Consider the following 21,771-nt stretch of genomic DNA (forward strand, 5'->3'; position numbering starts at 1 on the left):
TGTCTTTCAAAAAAGTGAGTGAAGCCATCCATGCATTATCTCCAGAACATACCCTAAAATACAAACTGCTTAAACCCTAAACAAGATAAATCAGAAACAGAGGAATGAAAAATAATGCAAAACCCTAAAAAAAGAAAAGAAAAACAAAACCTAGATACAAAGAGATAGATGGTAAGAACTCAACATTCAAGTTTTCAAGATTTGCAGCAACAATGGTGGCTGAACAAAGAGGAAGATGACTAGTAGGGTAAAAAATCAAATAAGGTGATAATGGAAAAGTAAAAGAAGAGGGGAGAAGGAAAAAACAAGGTCAAAACGTGTTGTAAATGCCAAAGAGCATTTTCGTCCGGCTTTTACTGACAAGACCTCTTTTGTCCCTCGTTGATAATCTTTGAAAAGCATGGGTCATGTTGATAATTTCACCTAATGTTTGTCCCCCATTGCTAATTGTTCCTAATCCAATAATTCCTAGAATCTTACTTTCCGCGTTTGGTTCGCAATTCATTTTAAATCGGATTGTCCATTAGAGTGTTCAAGTCCCATCAATCAATGATGCAGGACGGATCCACAACTAGTGTTCAACTGTTCATGTCCCATCTGACTATATTTAATTTGTGTCTATGTCGCTCACTTGAGACACTTTGACAGACACATAACTTGTGTCAATGTCCCATCGGACCATATTTCGGTAATCTATAGCTTCCACTTCACAATCTAACGGGCACACAACTAGTATTTATTTCCCATAGACTAGATTTCGATTGTGTCTATATAATTCACTTTAGACAATCCGATGGACCCACAACTTGCCCATCTAACTAAATTTCACTTATATTATATCCCAACTGGGATAAGATGCTCAGTATCCGGAGATTTTACATTGTTGTTTGCGTGAAGTCTTGTATTTTTCAAAAAGTACAGTGGGCCCACTTTATGGGATGATCCAAACCATTCATTTGTTGGGTCACAGCATGAAAACTCTCCAACAGACCCACAATTTGTGCCTACGTACCAAATTGGATCCTCTGGGTCTATTAGACCGTCGATGTTCATTCACAGCCCTACTTTTATAGCGTGGAAAAGATTGGCGTAGTGGGTCTCACCTTTGATTGATCTAAACCATTCATTTGATCGGACTTGCGGATTTCACATGACATGAAAATCACTCAATCCTTGCATCCATTTTAGCCAAATGATATTGGTACAATCATGTTTTGATAATTACACTAAGTCAGTGTCTTTATTATTTAAACAGCTGTCAAAGCTTTTTGACGCCAATTAAAGCAGAAAAGACAAGCTGATTTTGTGTAATTATCAAAACGTGGTAGTGCTGATATCATTTTATTGTATTTTTTTCATCAAAACTATTACCTACATATAATTTTTCAACAACCGTGTCCAATGACAAAAAATATGAACGCGAAATGTATAGCTTAGGCTTAGGACAAGAGACATCTAATCAAAACCTATTAAATGGATGATCCAGATCAGATCAATCAACGGTGAGACCCATTGTGCTGTAATGTGTTGGGTTTCCACACAAAAGCTGTAATGTGTTGGGTTTCCACGCAAAAGCAGATAGTCACACATCAGTCATGTGAAATTGATGTGGATGGGTTATAAGGGAATGGGCACCTTCCCTCTAATAGCTAGCTTTTAGGGGCGAGTTCTAACCGGTTAGATTCCTCTATCAAAGCTCGGGGTGGGGTTCCACGCAAAAGCAAACAGTCCCACATCGGACATGTGAGATGAGCTCAGGGTGGGTTCCATGCAAAAGCAAACAGTCCTACATCGGACATGTGAGATGGATGTGGATGGGTTATAAGGGAATGGGCACCCTCCTTCTAATAGCTAGCTTTTATAAAAACTTAAACATGAGGTTGCGCTCTACAGAAGCATTCCTCATGGAATATATTCTAAGTCAATAGAGGATCACTTCTGTGGTTTGCAGCTAACCAGCAGGTTCTCACGCAGAACCTTTTCAGAGCTGCAAGTGAGGGAGTGTGGTTACCATTTTCATGGCTACCGTATATACCCCAATATAGAGTTATGTACAAGCTTAAAGATGTAAACTCAAACAAAATGGCCAACATAGCCATGCTTGGCACCTAAGAATTTGTTTCTCAACCGTTGCTATGGGTTGCTATCCTTATCATCTTATTTGTTTCTCTGTTGTACTTTGTTCTTTTTAAAATATTAGCCATATATAGTGAAATATATCATGGGTCCACTTTTTGGAAACAATTAGAGCATCTGAACCCTATATTTGATGCATAGAATGCCAAACATTAGTTCCAGATAATATCAATTGTACAGTCAGTAAACTTTCCATGAGCTTCTTATGAAACATGAACACGTCGATTTATACTTAGAACACTAGTGCCTCCTTTAGGATTCTTTTCCATTTGCCAAGTCATATCTTTTTCCCTTCCTGACCAAGTAAAGCAACAGAACAGACTGTTCACAAACTTACCGGCCACTTCCATAGTTCCATCCCATAAATTTGGGGATTTGGGTGGCCAGGATATGTTTCTTGATCTGATTTGGGGCAAAATGAAGTGCCCCAAAATCTAAAACTAGGCCCTCCAAGACACTTGAACACGAGAGAGAGAGCTATCAGACCAATTGGCTTTGTTATTTACTTCCACAGTCCCACTGAAATTTATTAATTACATGCAAATACTCTGTTATGGGAATTAAATTAGGAGGAATTAAATCAACCATATTCTCAGAATTCAACCTTAAATTCTCAAAAAAATGAAATAAACACCAGAAATCTCATTCCATTTCTTAATCAAAGATAGAGAAAAAACTAACATACACCGACAAAAATAATAAGCATATACTACAGTCTACAGCAACAAGAACAGAGGAAAAACAAGACAGATCTTTGCGTTCAACGACAAGTCTCTTCAATTCTGCTTAAAATGAGTTTCCCATCAAGACCCACTTAAGAAATTCCATTCCCTTGAGACCAAATCAACCAAACCTCTCTTTCTCTTCTCCCTTTCCAAAACCTATCTATGTATATATCTAACTAAACCCAACCATATAAAGTTGAGGAAGATAGTGGTGTCATGGGTAAACGACTAAACGCCTTGCACAAATGGTGCAAAAGTACCTTCTTTTGGTCTTAAAGCTAAGAGGGAGAAAACAAAACGTCCACTGGCTCTCAACGTCCATGGCTTGAACAACTCCTCCACAGTATGGACAAAAACCTGGAGCCGTTTGAGTGCCCAACACCCTCTCTTCCTCGTCACAAATGAATAACAAACACATCTCTTTTCTGTGTTTTTAAGGAATAATCTCTTCCTTTTTACTCGATTATTGCCTTTGTTTTGCAAGAGTTGGGTGTGAAGAATATTTATAGGGGAGTGAGATTGTGGAGATGACTGTCTAGAATATTCGAGGAGGTCTGACTTGTGTAGCCGGGTATGGCTCGCGCGCGTCTCGCTTGTAGTCGGTTATATAGGCGAGACCCGCCTTTCTTTTTAGTCCACGTTTTTCTGCTGCTAAGTGAAAGGAGAGTGATATTTTCGCCACATTTTCCTTTCTGGGCCTCTGGGCCACCCCTTCTAGTGTAGAAGGATTAGTTATAAATACTAAGGTTGCAACTCGGGTAGCGCAGGTTGGGTATTCCAGAACCCTACCCTACCAGAGAAATTATGCCAGGTTGGGTCAATTTTTTTTAGATTCATAAACCCGACCCTATCCGAGATAGTTTCTCGAGTTTGGTAGGGTTAGGTCGGGTTTTTAATGTTTAGGTTAGGATAGTGACTAATTTTCAAGACTGTAGAACACAACAAATCTTCACACACAAAATCCCTAAGCCTCTGTTTCTTTCAACGTAAGATGGGAGTAAAACAAATGTATGACCATTTTCAAGGTAAATTTGTTTTACACCAAATTTACGTAGAAAGAAGCCAGGCCTATATGACTTAATTTTAAGTCATAAAGTGCATAAATTTTAAGAAGGAAACTACTTTTTCACATTACAATCTTGATAACTTTAATGAAAACAATTAATCAATATCTTATTATGTTATTCAGGAAATATTTAAGTATTTTATAATATGCCTATACAAGTCAGGTCGGTTCTCGGGGTTTTTTTTCTTCCTTTAAGCCTGACCCGACCAACCTGAGATTGGGTCAGGTTTTTCAAACCGAAGCCCGACCCAACCCATGACCTGTGATTTCTAAACCAGACCCAACTTATTTTCAGGACGGGTAAAATCCCACACAAGCAGCAGCCCTAATAAATACACTAATGCCCTGTTAGTTGGGATTATGACAACCGATTGTTATTTTTGGGTCCAATAATCAGATTGGTGGGTGGCAATTGGTTGCCACATTCTCAAACGAACAGGGCCTAAATGGGCTGGCCCGGGAAAAAGGAGCAAATATATCACTTACCACGTGAAATTGTGAAAACCTGGAAATTTGGACCCAATCCATTTTATATCTAATCACTGGATCTTGGCATAGAGCTAAATCGTTAGATCATGGCATAAACATGGGTCCCCTTGTGATAGCCCAATGTCCAGTGATGTCCCATTGATCCAACTACGAGTCTGAGCTGGACAGGTCTGTCATCAGGTTTTACACGAATAATATCATCGCTGTATAATTAACCAACCTTCAATGCATTTTATTACTTTAAAAAAAATTAAAAATGGACAGGCATCTCTCCACTTCCATTTTGTTCTTTGTATTTATGTTTCTTTCAATGGGGCTATTCTGGTTGATGAGCTTTCTTTCAAACGAATACAGATTTCTCATACGAATCCTAAGGTCTTGGGCAAAACCTAAGAGGTGTTGAACTTAAATATAATGTTAGATGTAAAAATGATGTATGTATTTATCTTATTTAAGAAGAGATGAATCATGAGTTATCATTTTTTTAAAAAAAATTATGTTTTAATACATTTTATTAGCACACCACAATACCACTATTTTTAAACCCAAAAGTGTTTATGTAATATTAGCAAGAGAGAAAATAATGTTTTTGTTTATACTTGATACTCATCCAAAGGTTAGCCAACTGGGTAGCAAGTTTCCTTGGTCCTCCAAAAAGAAAAGGAATTTTCGAAAAATATGAAAGCAATACATTTGCTGGAAGCTCTAGATCTCTTGATACATGTAACTTTTTCGTGTTTTGATTGAATTGAAACATCTTTTCTATTAACATTTCCAATACAATATTGGAGATGGGCTTCTAGTAATAGACAAGAAACCCTTCAGTAGAAAATTTCCTGAACAGATTAAGAATCATTAATGAAACAGTAAGTACGTATTTACCAAAAGAAGACAAGATTCATGGAGATGGGCCCTTTGGATTGTGTGCCTCGATGTCAACATGACGGATCCCAGGAACAATCCTTTGGATCTCTTTTTCCAGTCTATCCACTTCACTTCCCAGGGCTGTAACCACCTCCTCACCTGCCACTCCGAAAAATCAGAATCATAGAATCATTGACATATCATGCAATACAATACGCCATAGGAATCTAAGTGAAATCCCTCTGTACATACCATAGAATGACATGGCCTTCAGTAGTGCAGCATCATCTTTCTGATTTGCAGCCTCTTGAAACTGCCAGCATCACCAAAATTCCAGTCAGTAATGATGGACAGGCCAATGTCTACGTAGATACCATTTGAACGGAAAGTATGGGCACCAACATATGCGGAAAGGGTGCATACGTATGAATCATTTTCCTCAAAGACAAATACCCCGCTAATTTTTTAAATCATGGGACAACCAAGTGACCAGCATCCATCATTTTAGCAAACAGATTTAAAATTTTACCAAAATTAAAGCCAAGTTGGGGACTAGACTATCCCTGATGCTTACACATGAACACAGAAAGGGATTTGAGATTATAGTTGCACAAAGGTAAGCGCAGTGAGTATGATTTCAATAATACCAAACTTCCAATACCCATGAAAGGTCTTTCGAAATGCACAAGATGATCCAACTTCTACAGTGGCTTACATCTTACGACCAAATAGGTGGGAGTTAAGGACTAGTAATAAAAATCTGTCATCACTGGCTTTGCCAAGGTTGTGTACATTTCTATTGTGAGTGCTTGCAAGATGCAAGTAGCTCATGAGTGAGCTATATGTAACCAAGGTTTTAAATTTCGCTTTCGGTTTAGTTTCGGTCCCCATGGAAACGTAAACGTTTTGGTTTCAATTGGAAATTTAGGTGGAAATCCTGTAAAATTATAGAAACTTATGAAAGCATATGCAAATCAAAGAATTTAATGATAAAACTTCAGGAAATGCTAGAATACACACAAAGAAACCATCAAATAAGCAAGACAACTATCTGCAATGGTTTAATAACATCGGTCGCCTAGTGGCATGCACTGTCACGCATGTCTGTAATTTCACACATAGTTCATACAGATATTTATACGTAATACATGCACCACATTTCGGTTGCTTCAGTTCCAGTTTCGGTGGAGATGGAAACAGAAATTTAAAACCATGCAAGTAACATATGGAGTTAAAGAATGACCTGTTTGGCCCATTCTTCACGCCCAGTCCGTTCCAAATAATTTTGCACCAGCACCACGCCGTTGAAATCTGTTGCAAGTGCACTCAATCTGTCAGTAATACCATCTAGACATTTAGGAATCTTTTTCTATAAACATTGAAGAGATTGGCAAAAGTTTCCAGCGGCCTTTCATTTACTTCACGCTTGAATGTAGACAGAAATTTCCTAGGCACCTTTTCCATTTATAAGCATACAGAAGGAAGCTCCAATGAATTTCTATTGCATTTTATACGAAGCAAGTGGAGATTTAATTGGAAGTTTGAGCAATTTCTGGATTCCCAATAGTCAGATAGCACTTGTGTTAAATACCTAATATGGCTAGTTTTTACAATTAAGATGAATCAAAGGAGAGAGATAGTGCTGGCATTTTCTTCTTGTTTTTATGCAATAGTGATCATGCTAGGCAGTTGTGTAGTAATCTCAACTATTTTGATAGTTATTGCACTCTCTTTCTTTGCAGTTTGATATCTTAGTAGAATCACCCATTCAATAGAATGCATGAAAAGAACTGCGAATTTTAAACCTTGAAGAAGAGTCATGACTTGTTGTAAGTTGTCAGGGCAGTGGATTCCCTTTACTGCAACCATCAAAATTAGGCTTAATCCATTCCCTTTACCAGGGAACCCTCTAGTCCAAAAGCCTCCTTGTCTTTTCACGACTTAAAGCAAGCATCAAGCAAGTTGTTCATCATAAATACTCTCAAGTTCCAAAAGACGAAGACAAGCAAAATCAATTCCACCATATAGATGTAAACCAAATAAACTGGAAATTTGGGGATTAAAATATTCATAAGCCCCATGTAAGTTACATGGAAATGCCCTTTAATGCACGGTAAAAGAATCTTTTGTTTTTAATGGCAAAAGAATCTGAATGGTGGGGACAGGAATTTTGTCATCCCTTATTTAATTCAAGGGAAGCATGCGGTCAAGCATGCCAAGCAGCCTGAAGTCGCAGAAAGCGGAGCTGAGCAATCCTTAATCACTGGATCAGTGGAACTAAATGATACGGCTTTCTCTTTTTCTTTTTCTGTTTTTTTTTTAATGGTCTAGATGATACATCTCTTGTTCCTCCATACAGAGAATCCCAAGTTTTTTTATGTGTAGTAGCAAGTTATGCATGAGGCATGGAACACAGTAAACGGATATCACACATGGGACATTGTATAACTCCCCAAAGGAAGACAGACAGTGACATCTATAGAGGTCCATGAAACTATCTTCGAATAAGATGGTTTATTAGACCAAATGGGTAAGGTGGGTAGACTTGTACGGCATACCATATCGAGAACCAAGATGAACACATGATTTTGAAAGGATATGATTTATTCTCATGTTTAATGATTTGTTACCTTATGCTGAATACATATCAAGAACTAAGATGAACGCACTAGTTTGAAAGGATATGATTTATTCTCAAGTTTAAAGATTTGTTGTCTTATGCTGAATATATATAAAGACCAAGATGAACACATGAGTTTGAAGGGATATGATTTATTCTCATGTTTAATGATTTGTTAGTATTTTTTATGCTTTTTATGGTGTTTCGAATGTGTCATCCAGTACGTATCACATAACACGTGCTGACTTTCACAGTGTCAGTTTTTGGAAATCTGAGTTGTTAAGCTTGCTAAAAAGATCAACTTCCATAAAATGATTACACATCATCTCTCCTAAACATTAAATGTGATAATGAAATAGAATAGGAGTCAAAAGATGAAAAGAATTCACCTATTTCTGCTTTGAATCTAAAGAACCCAGGTCCGATCACCTCACTTTTGCAATCATATAGAGCATCCACAACCTGTCTCAGGAAACCAACTTTCCATTGTCAAACTATAGAAGCCTGAACATTACATGAACATTTATTGTAATTATATGGTGGGATTATCTTCACCGGATCAGATTTCAAAAACCGAAGCACTCTTTCCATATCATAATCATCAATTGCTCTACCAATTAAAGCATGACGATTCCTTTGGATGAGAAAAATAGCAACCTGCAAGATAAAATTCAAGCCAGTTAAAAACAGACTCCAAACACATGGAAAAAAAAATGTAGTTGACGCTACAAAAACTTGAAAAGGTGTAGAAATCCTTTTGCATTTATCCAGGCACAAGAGATTTTTGAACATCTACTACAGTCCAACCTACCAGAAGGAACTACACTTACAAGGAAGACCAAGACATGCTATCAGGTTGAGGAAGAGATTACTAGGAGCATCATGCATGTATAGTAGCTTTTTTTAATGGTGCCATGAATAGAAGCTTAATGTGATGATCAAATATAATGCAGTGAAACTCAATTACAAAACCATTATTAGCTGTGTGTCCTTATTGCATTGGTTTTTCATGGAGCTTGTTAATAAATTGTTTCTACACAAAATTTAAAAGCGTTCACATGTGTTCAATTTCAATTGATGAACCATAAATTAAATTAATGACGGTCAATACAAAGTACAAAAATTAACAAAGGATGAGAAGTATGAATACCATTCCGAGTAAGTTTCCGACTAAAATAGAACCGATTGGGTCATAGATTGGATTTCCTGTTTTATTGACAGCCACCAATGATGCTGCAGCAATAAGAAGACCAGTAACTGCAGCGCCATCCTGCAAAATCAGGATCAGTCTAACAATACAAGACAAAGTACATTATAAGCATATCATGACCAAAAGAAACATCTCTATCAACTTTCCAAAACATGAAGGTAAAGCAAACTCCTTTTCCAACCCATAGACACCATCCCTCTTTTGCCCATATTTAATATTGACAAGAATGATTTGAATTTTGAATTGCCGGGAAAATGGTACGGTTGTACTTTTAAAAGTCTGATCATTAATGTGTCCCTTTGATATAGTTGAATGCATGTTGTCCCCTTAATGTTAGATCAAGTGTGGTTGGGATGAATATGTCATAACCTTCTATGATTACGTTTTGAGATATGCATATTGTATGGATAGGAAAATTAGAAGACCAGAGCAGCTCAAATACTTGAAACTGAAAGGGAGGGACTGGAATACACTATTCAGAAAACCTATATAGCTTAATATGTCACAACAGATGATGTACAACAATGCAGAGTTGAACCTTGATGTATATAGTCAGGCCATGGTGAACCATAGGACTGTCGCTTATGAGAGTGATGAGATGGTTGGATGTGGGTTGAGATTTGTTGAAACCATTCCTTGTTAAGTTGCAACCGTTAGCAGTTGCAAAAAAATCCATGTGGCTGTGGATTCCAACTTAAAGGCCTCACAGTGTTAAAAACTTCAAAAGGTGTGGAGGAATCTCCATTTCTACCCCTTTCTGGCTCTGCTCCAGCACCCAGCAGATCAGGCCCCAAGTCAGATTTTATAAAATATAATTTTACAGAAGCTGCTCTATGCATATAGATATGTGGGATGAAGTTTAGCACCATGTGCAAGACAGAGTAAGGAGTACAAATCACCCAAGATTCTGTTAGAGAATTTTCAAAATGGTGTTGGAAAATTAAAGTGTTTTTTGCAAATTATATTTTAATTAGAAAAACAATTTTCAGACAGGCCGGTCGACCGGGGTATCCCGGTCGACCGCGGATTGGAACCTGGAAATATATGTGATTTCTAGAAAGGTATGGCCGGTCGACCACGGTTATTTGGATCGTAAAAAAATAAAAAAGTCCAAAAGCATAGCGGCGGGCGACCGCGGGTAGTCCAGTCGAAAATCTATTCGTTGGGCAAAATTGGACACAACTATTCACTCCCAAATTTGAATATTTTAGTGTCCTTTTGCTTCCCAACAGTCAGGGATCATTTCAAACTCAAGGGACACTTTATGGATGATCCAGATTAGTTATATCGCGAAGATGTGCGATCAAAAGGCCATTATACAACCAATCTAAAGGTACTTTGAAGGGATTTTTTCACATTCAAAAGACATTTGTGGCTCTATAAAGAGAGCAGAAAATCTGTCTTTTAAGAGTTAGTTATTGCTGGACTTTTCTCTCATGAAATTCCTCACTTTCTTGTTTACACTCTTATTTTAAAGATTGAGTTTTATACAAAACAATGCGCTAAATACTGTTTTACTGTAGAAACAGTTTTAGTTCATTTCTCTAAGGCTTATAATTCTCAAAGGGCGTTTTGGGTTTGATTCCGCTTGTGCAAAGCGCCGTCAGACATTTGTAGGACATTCCTACAAGGTTTCATTGTATCTTGGAGGTAATTTGCGGATCCCCTTTGCACACTAATGGTGGGGGCAAAATTTGTCTTAAGGAAAGCGATTACGCGCCCTGAAGCATCACTTCTTTTGATCTTAAATCTCCATTAGCCGCAAATCCCACCAACAATCTTAAGACAAATTTACTTTTCTAATGGAGATCTTCAATGCATGGTTTCAAGAAAACAAGAAGACAAATTCGATACAACGATATGAATTACTTTCGTTGGATTTGACTACATAAGGTACGCCTTTATTTTCGGATTCTAAATCATGTTTGATTTGATCAAGTTAAGCATAGGGAATTATATTTAATTCTATATGCTTTGTGATGTCTTCATATTTTCCCTATAAGAATAAAATTCGCCATATTGAAAATGACTAAATCACTAGTCTATGTTTCAAGGAGGTTTAATTCTCCTTAAAAATTGACTTTAAGTCAATATTTAGAGAAAAGTAGAGTTTAAAACTCTTACCTTTAAGATGGTTGAATCTCTTAAGAAAATTGACTTGAATGTCAATAATTAGAGAAAGTAGAGTATAAACTCTTACCATCATATACACAGCATGGTTTTAAATTTCGGCCGAAACGTTTTGTTTCGGCCGAAATATTTCGTTTCGGCCGAAATATTTCGGTTTCGGTGGAAACCGAAACGAAATTCACTGTGAGTCGGAAAAGTACCAAACTTCGCCGAAACGTTTCGGAAATTTCGGCCGAAACATTTCGTTTCGGTAAAATTTCGGTGAAACGTTTCGGAAATTTCGGTGAAACGTTTCGGTGAAGTACAAAATTTCGGTGAAATTTCAGAAGTTTCGGTGAAGAAACGAGAAAGGGCATAAATAACACTTTCTTGTTTAAGATGTAATTCTTGTAAAAGTGAAATTTATGTGAAGATATATCTATGGCATATGAGAATATTCACTTTCAATTTGAAATGTCATTTAAGACATCTATACTATCTATATAAAGCTGGATGTGGTACGCAGAGGGTGTGCCACGTGGCACCCCCTCTGCAAACCGCATTCAGCCCCCTTTCTTTTTTTAACGCATCTATTCACAATGCAACCCTTTCTTTTTGTAAAGCATCTATTCTTTTTTTAACACATCTATTCACTGCAGCTATTCAACCAGTTACTAATAACCGTTTTCTTCTCAATCAGCCCTTTTTTTTCTCACGCATCTATTCATTTCTTTTTTTTTTAAATTTTTTTGACGCATCTATTCATTTCTAATAACGCATCTTTTTGTGACTTTCCATTTGTGACTTTTCATAAACACCTCCTAACTTCCACCGAATTAAATGCTTCCCAAAAGTTTTGACTTTTTACAAATGCCTCCTCACCCCCAACGGTTTAAATACAATTCAGTGAAGCTGTTTTTTTGTTTAAACGTCCATCTCATATATGCTTCTTCTCAATTCTTCTGATCCGGATCCACCATTAATATCAGACACAGGTACGCTTTTATCGTGCTATGTTTTTTTTGTGTGCCTCTCTATCCCGTCTATTACAAAGTTTTCTAAAATCGTAATTAACGCGCAATTAGGGGCGTCTTGGGCAACGCATTTCATTCTCGCCTAAATCGCAATTAACGACAATTACGGGCGTCTTAGGGAACGCGTCTCATTAACACTCCCCTAATTACCCATTAACATGTTTCCCACTTATTTCTATAGAAACTGAGTTTTTGCTTTCTCCAATTAACGCTAACAAAATTTCATTTCCTAATCCTTTCGCTCAACTTTCAACTTCCTACTTTACCAAAAACCTCCAAATCGATTTCTATTGGAATTCCAAAAGCCACCTCACCTCTCTCTTAACAGAATCGCTACAATATCTCTCCCCTCTCTAATATAAGCTATTCGTTTCCTCTTTCCTCCCCATATCACTAAAATCCCTCTCCCATATTACAACAGAAGTAGATCTCTGAAAATAATGCTCTAATACCACCACTGGATGATGCCCTCCCTGTTGTTACTTCCACCCAGCTGCTTCTCACCACTGTCCATCGCAGTCTTATGAAAACCATTCTCCATTTCATTCCCGTAACGTACTTGCACTGATAAAGAAAGAGAACCCCATCTAAGGTACTTTCTTCTTTTCAAACTTCTTCTTCCCATCTCTTCCAGAGAAAATCCCATGCTAATTGACTTCTTTTCTAACTGGGTTTTGTCGTTGCTTCTCTCTCTCTCTCTCTATCTCTCTGTAGATTCGTTTATTCCTTTCGAACCACTTTGGATCATGGATCTGTTCAAAACATGTGAACTGCTCATTCCCCTCTCTATTTTTAATTTGTATTCCCTGTATTTAAAAGCTTCTCTATTTTAATCTTCGACTGCTCCATCAACATGCCTTTGTTGGGCATGAAATAAGCAAAGTAAATACAAAAAAGTACCATGGAATCTGAAATAACCTGTTACTTGAAAGAACTGTCTACTCGATGAAAACATCGGCAGGACCAATCATATGGAAAGTTCCTCACTTTCATTACCTCTTCGTTTCCTTCTTTTTCTTTTTTTTTGTTTCTAATATATCTTAAGAGTTGCAGGTGTGCTACTCTGTTTTTCTTGTGAGAGTTTTACGTCCCTGTTTGGATTGTAGGAAAAACATTTCTTCAAAGATTGTTTTATCCTGTGATGTCATTATAAATTAAAGTTCCCTGTAAATAAAATTAGAACTGATGTGGTTCAAGTCATTTTTTACCATATGTAATTAAACTATGGAAAAGCATAAAATTTTGGAAAATTTTCGCTGTTCCAAACTTTTCTACAAAATTCCTGCATTCCAAACAAAAACGTAGGACTATTTATATTTTTTGAATTTACGATTTTTTTTTAAAATTTTAAAATTTTATTGTTTTCATTTATTATTATAATTTTTGGGAGAGAAAAGCGTTCCTGCGTTGGGATTTTGTGTCATTTGTAATATGGTAGAAAAGTGAAGATTTGGACAAGCCATTGTTTATAACGAATGGGATTATGTTACTATAATTACTCAGAATTCATTGGAAAAGAACTGTGGGAATAATGACAACGGAAATAGGTTTTCCTTTTTACTTATTATGGAAAGCTTCATTTGAGTGTTCGAAAAATAAATTTTGCGGGTTTTCTGCAAGGAGATGGGGATTGGAGGAGAGGAATTTGGGATCTTGTTGCAGGTATCTTCTCTGCTTCTCTTTCGTTTCTCATATTTCCTGTTTATTTGTTTTGTTTTAAGTATATTTGACCGTTTTAATGTCTTTCATAATGGTTGTAGTTGTAGCACATACATATATACTTACATACAAACATAGAGAGAGTTGTATGCTTGCTTTCAGGGGAAGATGGTGATTCCCTAGTTGTTAATGATCACTAATGACTAAACTACTCCACTGGCTTTGCTTGGGCCATTTTAGAATAGAAGATATATTTAAAATCGCCTATACACCTAATCAATTTTTCCAAGAGTAAATTGCCAAAACTTACGAAATATTAATCTCCTCCAAATGGCAATATCTAGGATGCTACCGAGGAGAAAAATTAGGTGAGTATATAATTCACGAGTAACTTCTGTTTTCATAGAGAGAAGATTTATTTGGGCAACTTCCTTTTCTAAACGAAACTAATCTAATCTATTACATGAACCAAACTAATCTATTCGCCGCCCCGTGCATCGCACGGGTCTGCAACTAGTAATTGATAAAAGTGAATGTTATCTATGTATGATATAGTTAACTTTATAACCTTTTATTCCTTGGTTGGAAAACAGAAGAGAAACAAACATGTAAAGTGTTCTTAATAAGAACAAGTATGGTTTAGTTTTCCTAGTGGCTAAAGTTGGCCTAACTTGGTGCATACTTCTTGGAAGAAGTTAGATGCACAATATAATGAAGGAATTTTGAAGCCATGAAATCCGAGGTTATATCCTCGAAGATGAAAATGTTTGTATTGACGTGGGTGTGACAAGTAGTGTCTATAATAAGACAATGGCCTATTTTGACTTAGTGGTCAAATTTTCAAAGGCAATCGTCACTAATGAAGTCAAAGGATAAGGGATATTTGAATTAGAATTTATTCTAAGAAAATTCCTTGATTTTCCGATTTAAGTTGTCTGATAGAAACTAAAGATATTTTAATCTTTAGTAACACTTGTGATAAGTGGGGAATAAACTTGTTTTAAATAAAACCAGTGATATCTTTCAAGCATAGTTGAGAATAATCGGTTGTAAAATGTTAATGTCATACAAGTATACTCACATATTTGTTAGTATGAAAATGTTAATGTCATGATTAAGAATGATATGTTGCATGTTTAATCTTGATATCGTTTGGAAAACTTCAAGTATGATATCACATAATGAAGCATGGTTATCATTAGAAAATGCATGCTTTTATACTTTCTAAAGTATAAGTTATTTTCTAAAAGAATATTTACAACTTTATATGGTGACACATATATGATCTTTAATAAAGCATATGAAAAATCATGATAAGTTACCTAAGTTTTGGTATGAACATATTTTCTATATTATAAAGATGAGTTTTAAGAAAGTTAAAATTTTAGAAAATCAAGATGAAGCTAAGATTGAGTATCTTAGGTATAATATTAAGGTAAATTGCCTTTTTCTTGATTTTATGAAAACATAAAGGAAAGAAGTGAAATAAGTTTTTTGACTTATATATATACTTAGATGAAGTAATGAAGTAAAACTAATGAATAGGATATTAACAAAAATTCTATTTAGAGGGTAAAGCTTCAATAATCACTAAATGTATATATAGTGGACCCTTATGAAATTTGAAATAAATGAAAACCTAACTTAGGTTATAGGTATTAGTGTTGAGTACCCAATCATATCTAAAAAGTAAGGAAATAAGGGTATTGAGTGCATATTCCTAGATATGCAAGTTTACATACTTTAAGAAGTAGAACTTGATGTTCTATGTGAGGTCACAAAGTTGTTGAACCTTGGGTTGTAATATTTTAAGATTAAATTCTCCTCTATCCAAAAGTTGGAAGATTTTAATCTATTCTAAAATCATTGTAACAGTCTAAAGAGGAGATACTCAATGAGTAAGAAAAATAAAAGAGAATATGATCTAGTTTCCATAGCTTATTTAGTAAGAGAAACTAAAATATCTCTTAAACTTCCATCATGATAGATGTAAGAGTAGAGTCTGATCATCAAAATTAAAGTGAGGAATAATGTATCTAGATTCTATTGTAGAATGGAGATAGTAATGAAGTAGTCTCTTTTATGGAAGTTCTTTTGCTATAAGTGGATCTTTAAAAGAATCAAGACCAAAGATCAAGAGATAGAGGTTAATAAATAATTTTAAGCAATATGTTTGCAAAAGATTTATAAAGGAAGCCAAGATAAATTGTTTTGACAATTAGGCTTTGAATGCTAAAATTGAAAACCATGTTCTTAATCTCTAAGATCCATATTTATGAAATGGATGATTGAGATATAATAACTTGAATGGTAATCTTAATGGCAGAGTATATATAAATATATATTGAATGACTTCAAGTTTTCAGTCTAGAAATAAGATATGCAAGTCATATAATTTGCTCGAGTATCCAAATAGAATAAGAAATATTTGATAAGATTATAATATCAAATGATTTGATGCAATAAGTATGCATATAGAAAATCTGAAATGCTAAATTTGTTATCGTATTTGGATGACATGATTTTCATGTTGACATTAGTATTATAGATGTCATAAGTGATTTGTGATCAAAATCTGACACTAAATAGGGTATTAAAATGCCAAAGAGTTTTGTCATTTATAAAATGTTGGTGTTATAAATGATTTGTTTGGTATTGAAAATGTGAGAAAGAGTAACGGTCATGTTATGTCTCAATATAGAAAATGCCCAAAGGTCCAATCATTTGAACGTACACCAAGGTATATAATTTTGGTTCAAACCCAAAATTATAAAGTAGAAGAATTATTTTCAGTCTAAGTAAAACTATGTTATTGATAGTTTTTGTATGCTTTGATAGCTATTAGACCTGGTAAAACAAAAGCAATATGTAACTTGTATGTTTACTAGAAGTTCAGGTCAAGTACATTAATATGTATGGATTTTCAAATGGCTGAAAAGAATTTTGAAGTATAGAAATGTCTATAGTTGGTTTCCTGTATGATAAAAGGATATGGAAATGCCAATTAGATGATTGAGCACAAATGAATGAGTGAATGATATGCGCTCATGGTGGGGGTATATCTCCCAGGCCTCTAAGAGCAAGGATGCATAATTGATTCTATGGCGCCAGAATTCAATGCGGGCTTTTAGGATAAAGAGGCAAATTGGCTACGTAATTCATTATTGGAAATTCCAATTTGAAATAAGCCAATGCTATTTAAATTTCAGTAGTGGATTCTTGCACTATTGAGGGCTTATAACCAAGTGGTAAGTCATGATATATGACTTAGGGTGGTTATGTATAGCAGTTACTCACAGGTGGTGTGGTAACAATTGATTATGTAAGTCTAGACCAAAATCTGATTGAAAGATCTCGCGAGATGGATGGTATTTAAATGCCATAAGGGGATGTGGTTAAAGCCATTAATCTATAATCACCAAAGATGGAACCTCGACTCAACACTTAAATAAACATCAAGTCTTGAATTCAATGAGTCCAAGTACATCATATGGAGTGGTTGCAAGCACTATAATATATTTCATTTGTTATCCCAAGGTAAAGTGCTTGGTACCTGTAATGTTTAAAAGGGTAAGAATGAGCAATTGAGCTCTTAATAGACTTATAACATAATGTTGGAGTGTTTTAATTACAGGGACACTCTTAATAAGTCTACCTATGTGAGTGTGGGAGTGGTGCCGCTTCCTATGAGACTTGGCTAGTCTCTAGAGTGCGCTCATGAAACCAAGATATAGACACAAGGCAAATACATGTGTCGGCTCTTAGACACTACCTAATGAGATGAAAACTTACGGGTGAGATATGTCCGGTTAGCCGAATAGAATAGCTAGTTCAAGGATACGTCTATTATGCAATTCTGGCTAACTTTGATGTGTTTCACCAAGTGAAGGTTCAAATCGAGAGATACCTTCATTTATGCGTAAGGTGTCCAAGCATGATGAGAAAACTTTCTTTGATTTTGAAAATAGTGGGGGATTCTTAGAGAATTTTCAAAATGGCGTTGGAAAATTAAAGAGTTTTTTACAAATTATATTTTAATTAGAAAAACAATTTTTAGACAGGGCAGGTCGGCCGGGTTATAGCGGGCGACCGCGGATTGGAACCTGGAAATATATGTGATTTCAAGAAAGGTATGGCCGGTCGACCGCGGTAGATCCGATCGACTGCAGTTCTTTGGATCATAAAAAATAAAAAGTCCAGAAGCATAGCGGCGAGCGACTGCGGGTAGTCCGGTCGATCGCGGTCGCGCAAAAATCTATCTGTTTGGGTAAAAGTGGACACAATTTTTCACTCCCAAATTTGAATCTTTTAGTGTATTTTTGCTTCCCAACAGTCATGGATGATTTCAAACTCAAGGGACACTTTATGGATGATCCAGATTAGTTATATCGCGAAGAGGTGCGATCAAAAGGCCATTATACAGCCAATCTAAAGGTACTTTGAAGAGGTACTTTGAAGGGATGTTTTTTACATTGAAAAGACATATGTGGCTCTATAAAAAGAGCAGAAAATCTGTCTTTTAAGAGTTAGTTATTGCTGGACTTTTCTCTCATGAAATTCCTCACTTTCTTGTTTACACTCTTATTTTAAAGATCGAGTTTTACACAAAACAATGCGCTAAATACTGTTTTACTGCAGAAACAGTTTTAGTAAATTTCTCCAAGGCTTGTAATTCTCAAAGGGCGTTTTGAGTTTGATTCCGCTTTTGCAAAGCATCGTTAGACATTTGTAGGACATTCCTACAAGGCTTCATTGTATCTTGGAGGCAATTCGCGGATCCCCTTTGCATACTAATGGTGGGGGCGAAATTTGTCTTAAGGAAAGCAATTATGCGCCTTGAAGCATCACTTCTTTTGATCTTAAATCTCCATCAGCCACAAATCCCAACAACATATTCAAATTCAACCATAGAATCTTGTAAGTTACATCTTCTGAAATATAACAAAAGTTTTTATGGCTTAGTTCATAATACTTGTTCTTGATATTGCAACTGTAAATAAAATTACCACTTCCAGTCACTCTTGTATTTCGATTCTGACTTATAGTCAACATTCTCAAAAAAAAAAAGGAAAAAAAAAACTGACTTTCAATCAATCTAATAAAACATGGGAGCAGAACAACAACTGCAAATTGCACATGCGTTGGACATGAATAATTACCTCCATCATGACTGCAACAGATGTTGGGTCATGACCACGCCAGACATAGTCACGCACTTTCATTCCTTCTGCCGCTGCACCTTTCTTGACAGCATTCATAGCTACAACAAGCGAAGCACCTATAAAACAAAAGTTAACCAAATGAAAATCGTGCTTTGTAATAGTTAGCAAACATCAGTGAATGAACACCTTACCTTCAATGAAAAATGAACCACCAATTACCAAAGCTGCATATTGAATATTTGCAGGGGGCTGCTCTAACAAGGGATGCACATAATCAATACATGTAACATGCGTGTGCCGAGCCAAATTATGGGGATCAAAAGCACTAAAGAATTCAGAAGAAGCTTGTGTTCATTAACAAAGTTTTGACAAATTTTATATAAAAATTAAACTTCAGTTCACCTGCGAACTCCACAAGTACTGAAATCCATGGACAATTGTAGCACCAGAACCAAGGCAGAAAATACCAACAGCAGATATCAAAGACCAGACAAATCTTTCCTTCGAATAGCCATAACTGTAGAAAAGCACATAAGAAACAACATAACAGTGATGCAAGTCTTCCAAGATACTCATGAATACCGGCCAAACAAGACAATCTGTAGGCTGAATCCTTCCAATTCCCAAAGTGACTGATTTTGAATGACCAACTTCATGGTAACTCAAAAACTGTATAGCATATGGTGGATAAAAAACTCACGGGTGCAGAGCATCTGGGGCACGTCTTGAGCTACTCAGACCATAAGAAAGAAGGGCCTACAATATCAACAGGGGCAAGTTTTAGAGACAAAATGTATATACCTCAAGAGAGTAGAAAGAAGAACATGGGAAGAAAGAAAAAGGTAAAAACATCAAGTCCCAATGATTGGTTTCAGATGATATAAGCTGTATGAAAGAGGGAACATCTTAAGCCTTAGGCCCTTAGTTAAAGGTAAATACCTGGTTTGCGAAATCAGCAACTGAATGTACCACTTCAGCAAACATAACATGGCTAGAACTCACCAACCACACACCAAATTTCAGAGAAAAGACAAGGAAGTTGCACCATAATGCAATAGTAACTGCTCGTTGGCTGGAGTATGCATGTCATAAATAGTCAGTCAAGAGACGCAAAAAAAAGAAAAAAAAAAGAACTGGTAGCAAAAAAATCGAAGAAAAAAAAACCGCATGACAGCTGCATGTGAATGTTTTGGGTCTTAGAAATACTCTCAGAACAATTAAGGAACAGCTGAAAAATATTAAAACATGGATCTTTCATTAAAATAAAATACAATAGATTGATTTATAGGTCACTGTAAATTTAATTACGACCATACTAGTTACAAAGCATTTACCAGGTTCGTAAAGGTTCATAATACACCACTTTCTTAGCGAAGAAAGCATGACTATTCATTAAAGAAGTTCTGAACAAAACACAAGGATCAAATACACAAAAGAACAGCAGATACCTGCAAGCTAGGCATCTCAGATCAAGTTAAGATGTGCAAGGAACTTCTAGGTTAGCAAGGCAGTCAGCAAAGCTAAATGAACCCCAAAAAAAAAACAGTTAAAATAAATAAATAAAACTAGCATGCAATTTTATTGAACTCCTACTGAATTTTATATCAAACAGCAGTTTATTGCATGCAACGGATTATGATCATAATTCATGCCATAACACTTTATATAATGGCACCGGAAGGAATCACACTGTAGAATGCACCTTGCGCTCATAAGTAACTTATGTAGACCTTGTTTTTTTTTGTTAGGTAAGCTAGGATTGAACCTCCAAGCTCCAGGTTGAAGAAGTAAGCCTTGACCATTAAGCTAGAGGCTCAATCCCAATGTAGACCTTGTTACAACCACTAAATTTGCAAAGAAGACAAAGCCATCAACGAAATAAGAAAAGAAGAAAAATATGAAATATTTTTGGTGACCACATGATACCTGGATACTTGTGTATGCCTGACGTTTTGTTTCTGACATCCTACGTTAGGATACATGCTATGATATCTAGCCTCTTTTTTTTCATGGGAAGCCTGCCTATCAGCAATATTTTATAAGAAGAATGCAACAATAGGAAATTGCTTGTTACTCTCCATATTTTAATAAAGAAGTACAATTGGGGGATCATATTATTCACTTCTGCTTATATTTTGATTCACAAAATATAGGGTCAACAAGGGGAGTGAGGGGTGAATCAAGATATGGCCCAACAAACCGAAATCTGGAATTTTCAACTGATGTGAGAGCTGATCAACGCTAAGATTGCTGATAGGCATAAAATTTTCAATTTTTTAAGTGAAAAATTGGGCATAAAATTTGCTCTACGCTAAAATTATCTGCTATTTATGCATTACTGCTGTATGTGAGAGCTGATCAACTGATGTTTTTTGATGTTCTTTATCTACCTAACAATGCCTCGTTTGGATAGCATTTCGTGTGTTTCGTGTAGAAAAGAAATGTATTCTGTTTTACTTAGTCGGTAGACTTTAGTCAACAAAGGGTGGTGGTAATCTTGATTCGGGCAATCATACATTAGCAATAGAATGATTTTACTAGAATATGTCGCATTTGGATTGAGCCTTGATCATTGAAACCACAATCACTTTCGTATTGCCATTCAAAATAATAATGACAATAGGGAAATGATTTCTCGGCACTCAACGGTTTTTATAAGATGCACAAAATCATCTTATCGTTTAGTAATTAGAGGGC

At 35.9% G+C, this 21,771-nt stretch overlaps 2 protein-coding genes across 2 annotated transcripts; both read right to left on the minus strand.

Annotated features, from left to right (window-relative positions):
- Positions 1 to 2,764: 2,764 nt before the first annotated feature.
- Positions 2,765 to 3,416, minus strand: LOC143852057 (uncharacterized). Its single transcript, XM_077361557.1, has one exon. The coding sequence runs from the start codon at positions 3,277 to 3,279 to the stop codon at positions 3,076 to 3,078; it is 204 nt and encodes a 67-aa protein (XP_077217672.1). The 5' UTR covers positions 3,280 to 3,416; the 3' UTR covers positions 2,765 to 3,075.
- Positions 3,417 to 5,082: 1,666 nt separating this feature from the next.
- On the minus strand, positions 5,083 to 20,146 carry LOC143849912 (metal tolerance protein C4-like). Its single transcript, XM_077359210.1, has 11 exons — positions 20,014 to 20,146; positions 19,775 to 19,830; positions 19,477 to 19,591; positions 19,266 to 19,323; positions 19,072 to 19,190; positions 9,051 to 9,170; positions 8,456 to 8,557; positions 8,290 to 8,362; positions 6,524 to 6,591; positions 5,533 to 5,593; positions 5,083 to 5,439 (listed from the first exon to the last, which is right to left on the minus strand). The coding sequence occupies exons 1-11, from the start codon at positions 20,056 to 20,058 to the stop codon at positions 5,315 to 5,317; spliced, it is 942 nt and encodes a 313-aa protein (XP_077215325.1). The 5' UTR covers positions 20,059 to 20,146; the 3' UTR covers positions 5,083 to 5,314.
- Between the last annotated feature and the right edge of the window lie 1,625 nt (positions 20,147 to 21,771).

This window comes from Tasmannia lanceolata, unplaced genomic scaffold (assembly GCF_043159265.1).
Source record: "Tasmannia lanceolata isolate RefF3 unplaced genomic scaffold, GAP_Taslan_0.1 ptg000018l, whole genome shotgun sequence".
Classification (NCBI taxonomy): domain Eukaryota; kingdom Viridiplantae; phylum Streptophyta; class Magnoliopsida; order Canellales; family Winteraceae; genus Tasmannia; species Tasmannia lanceolata.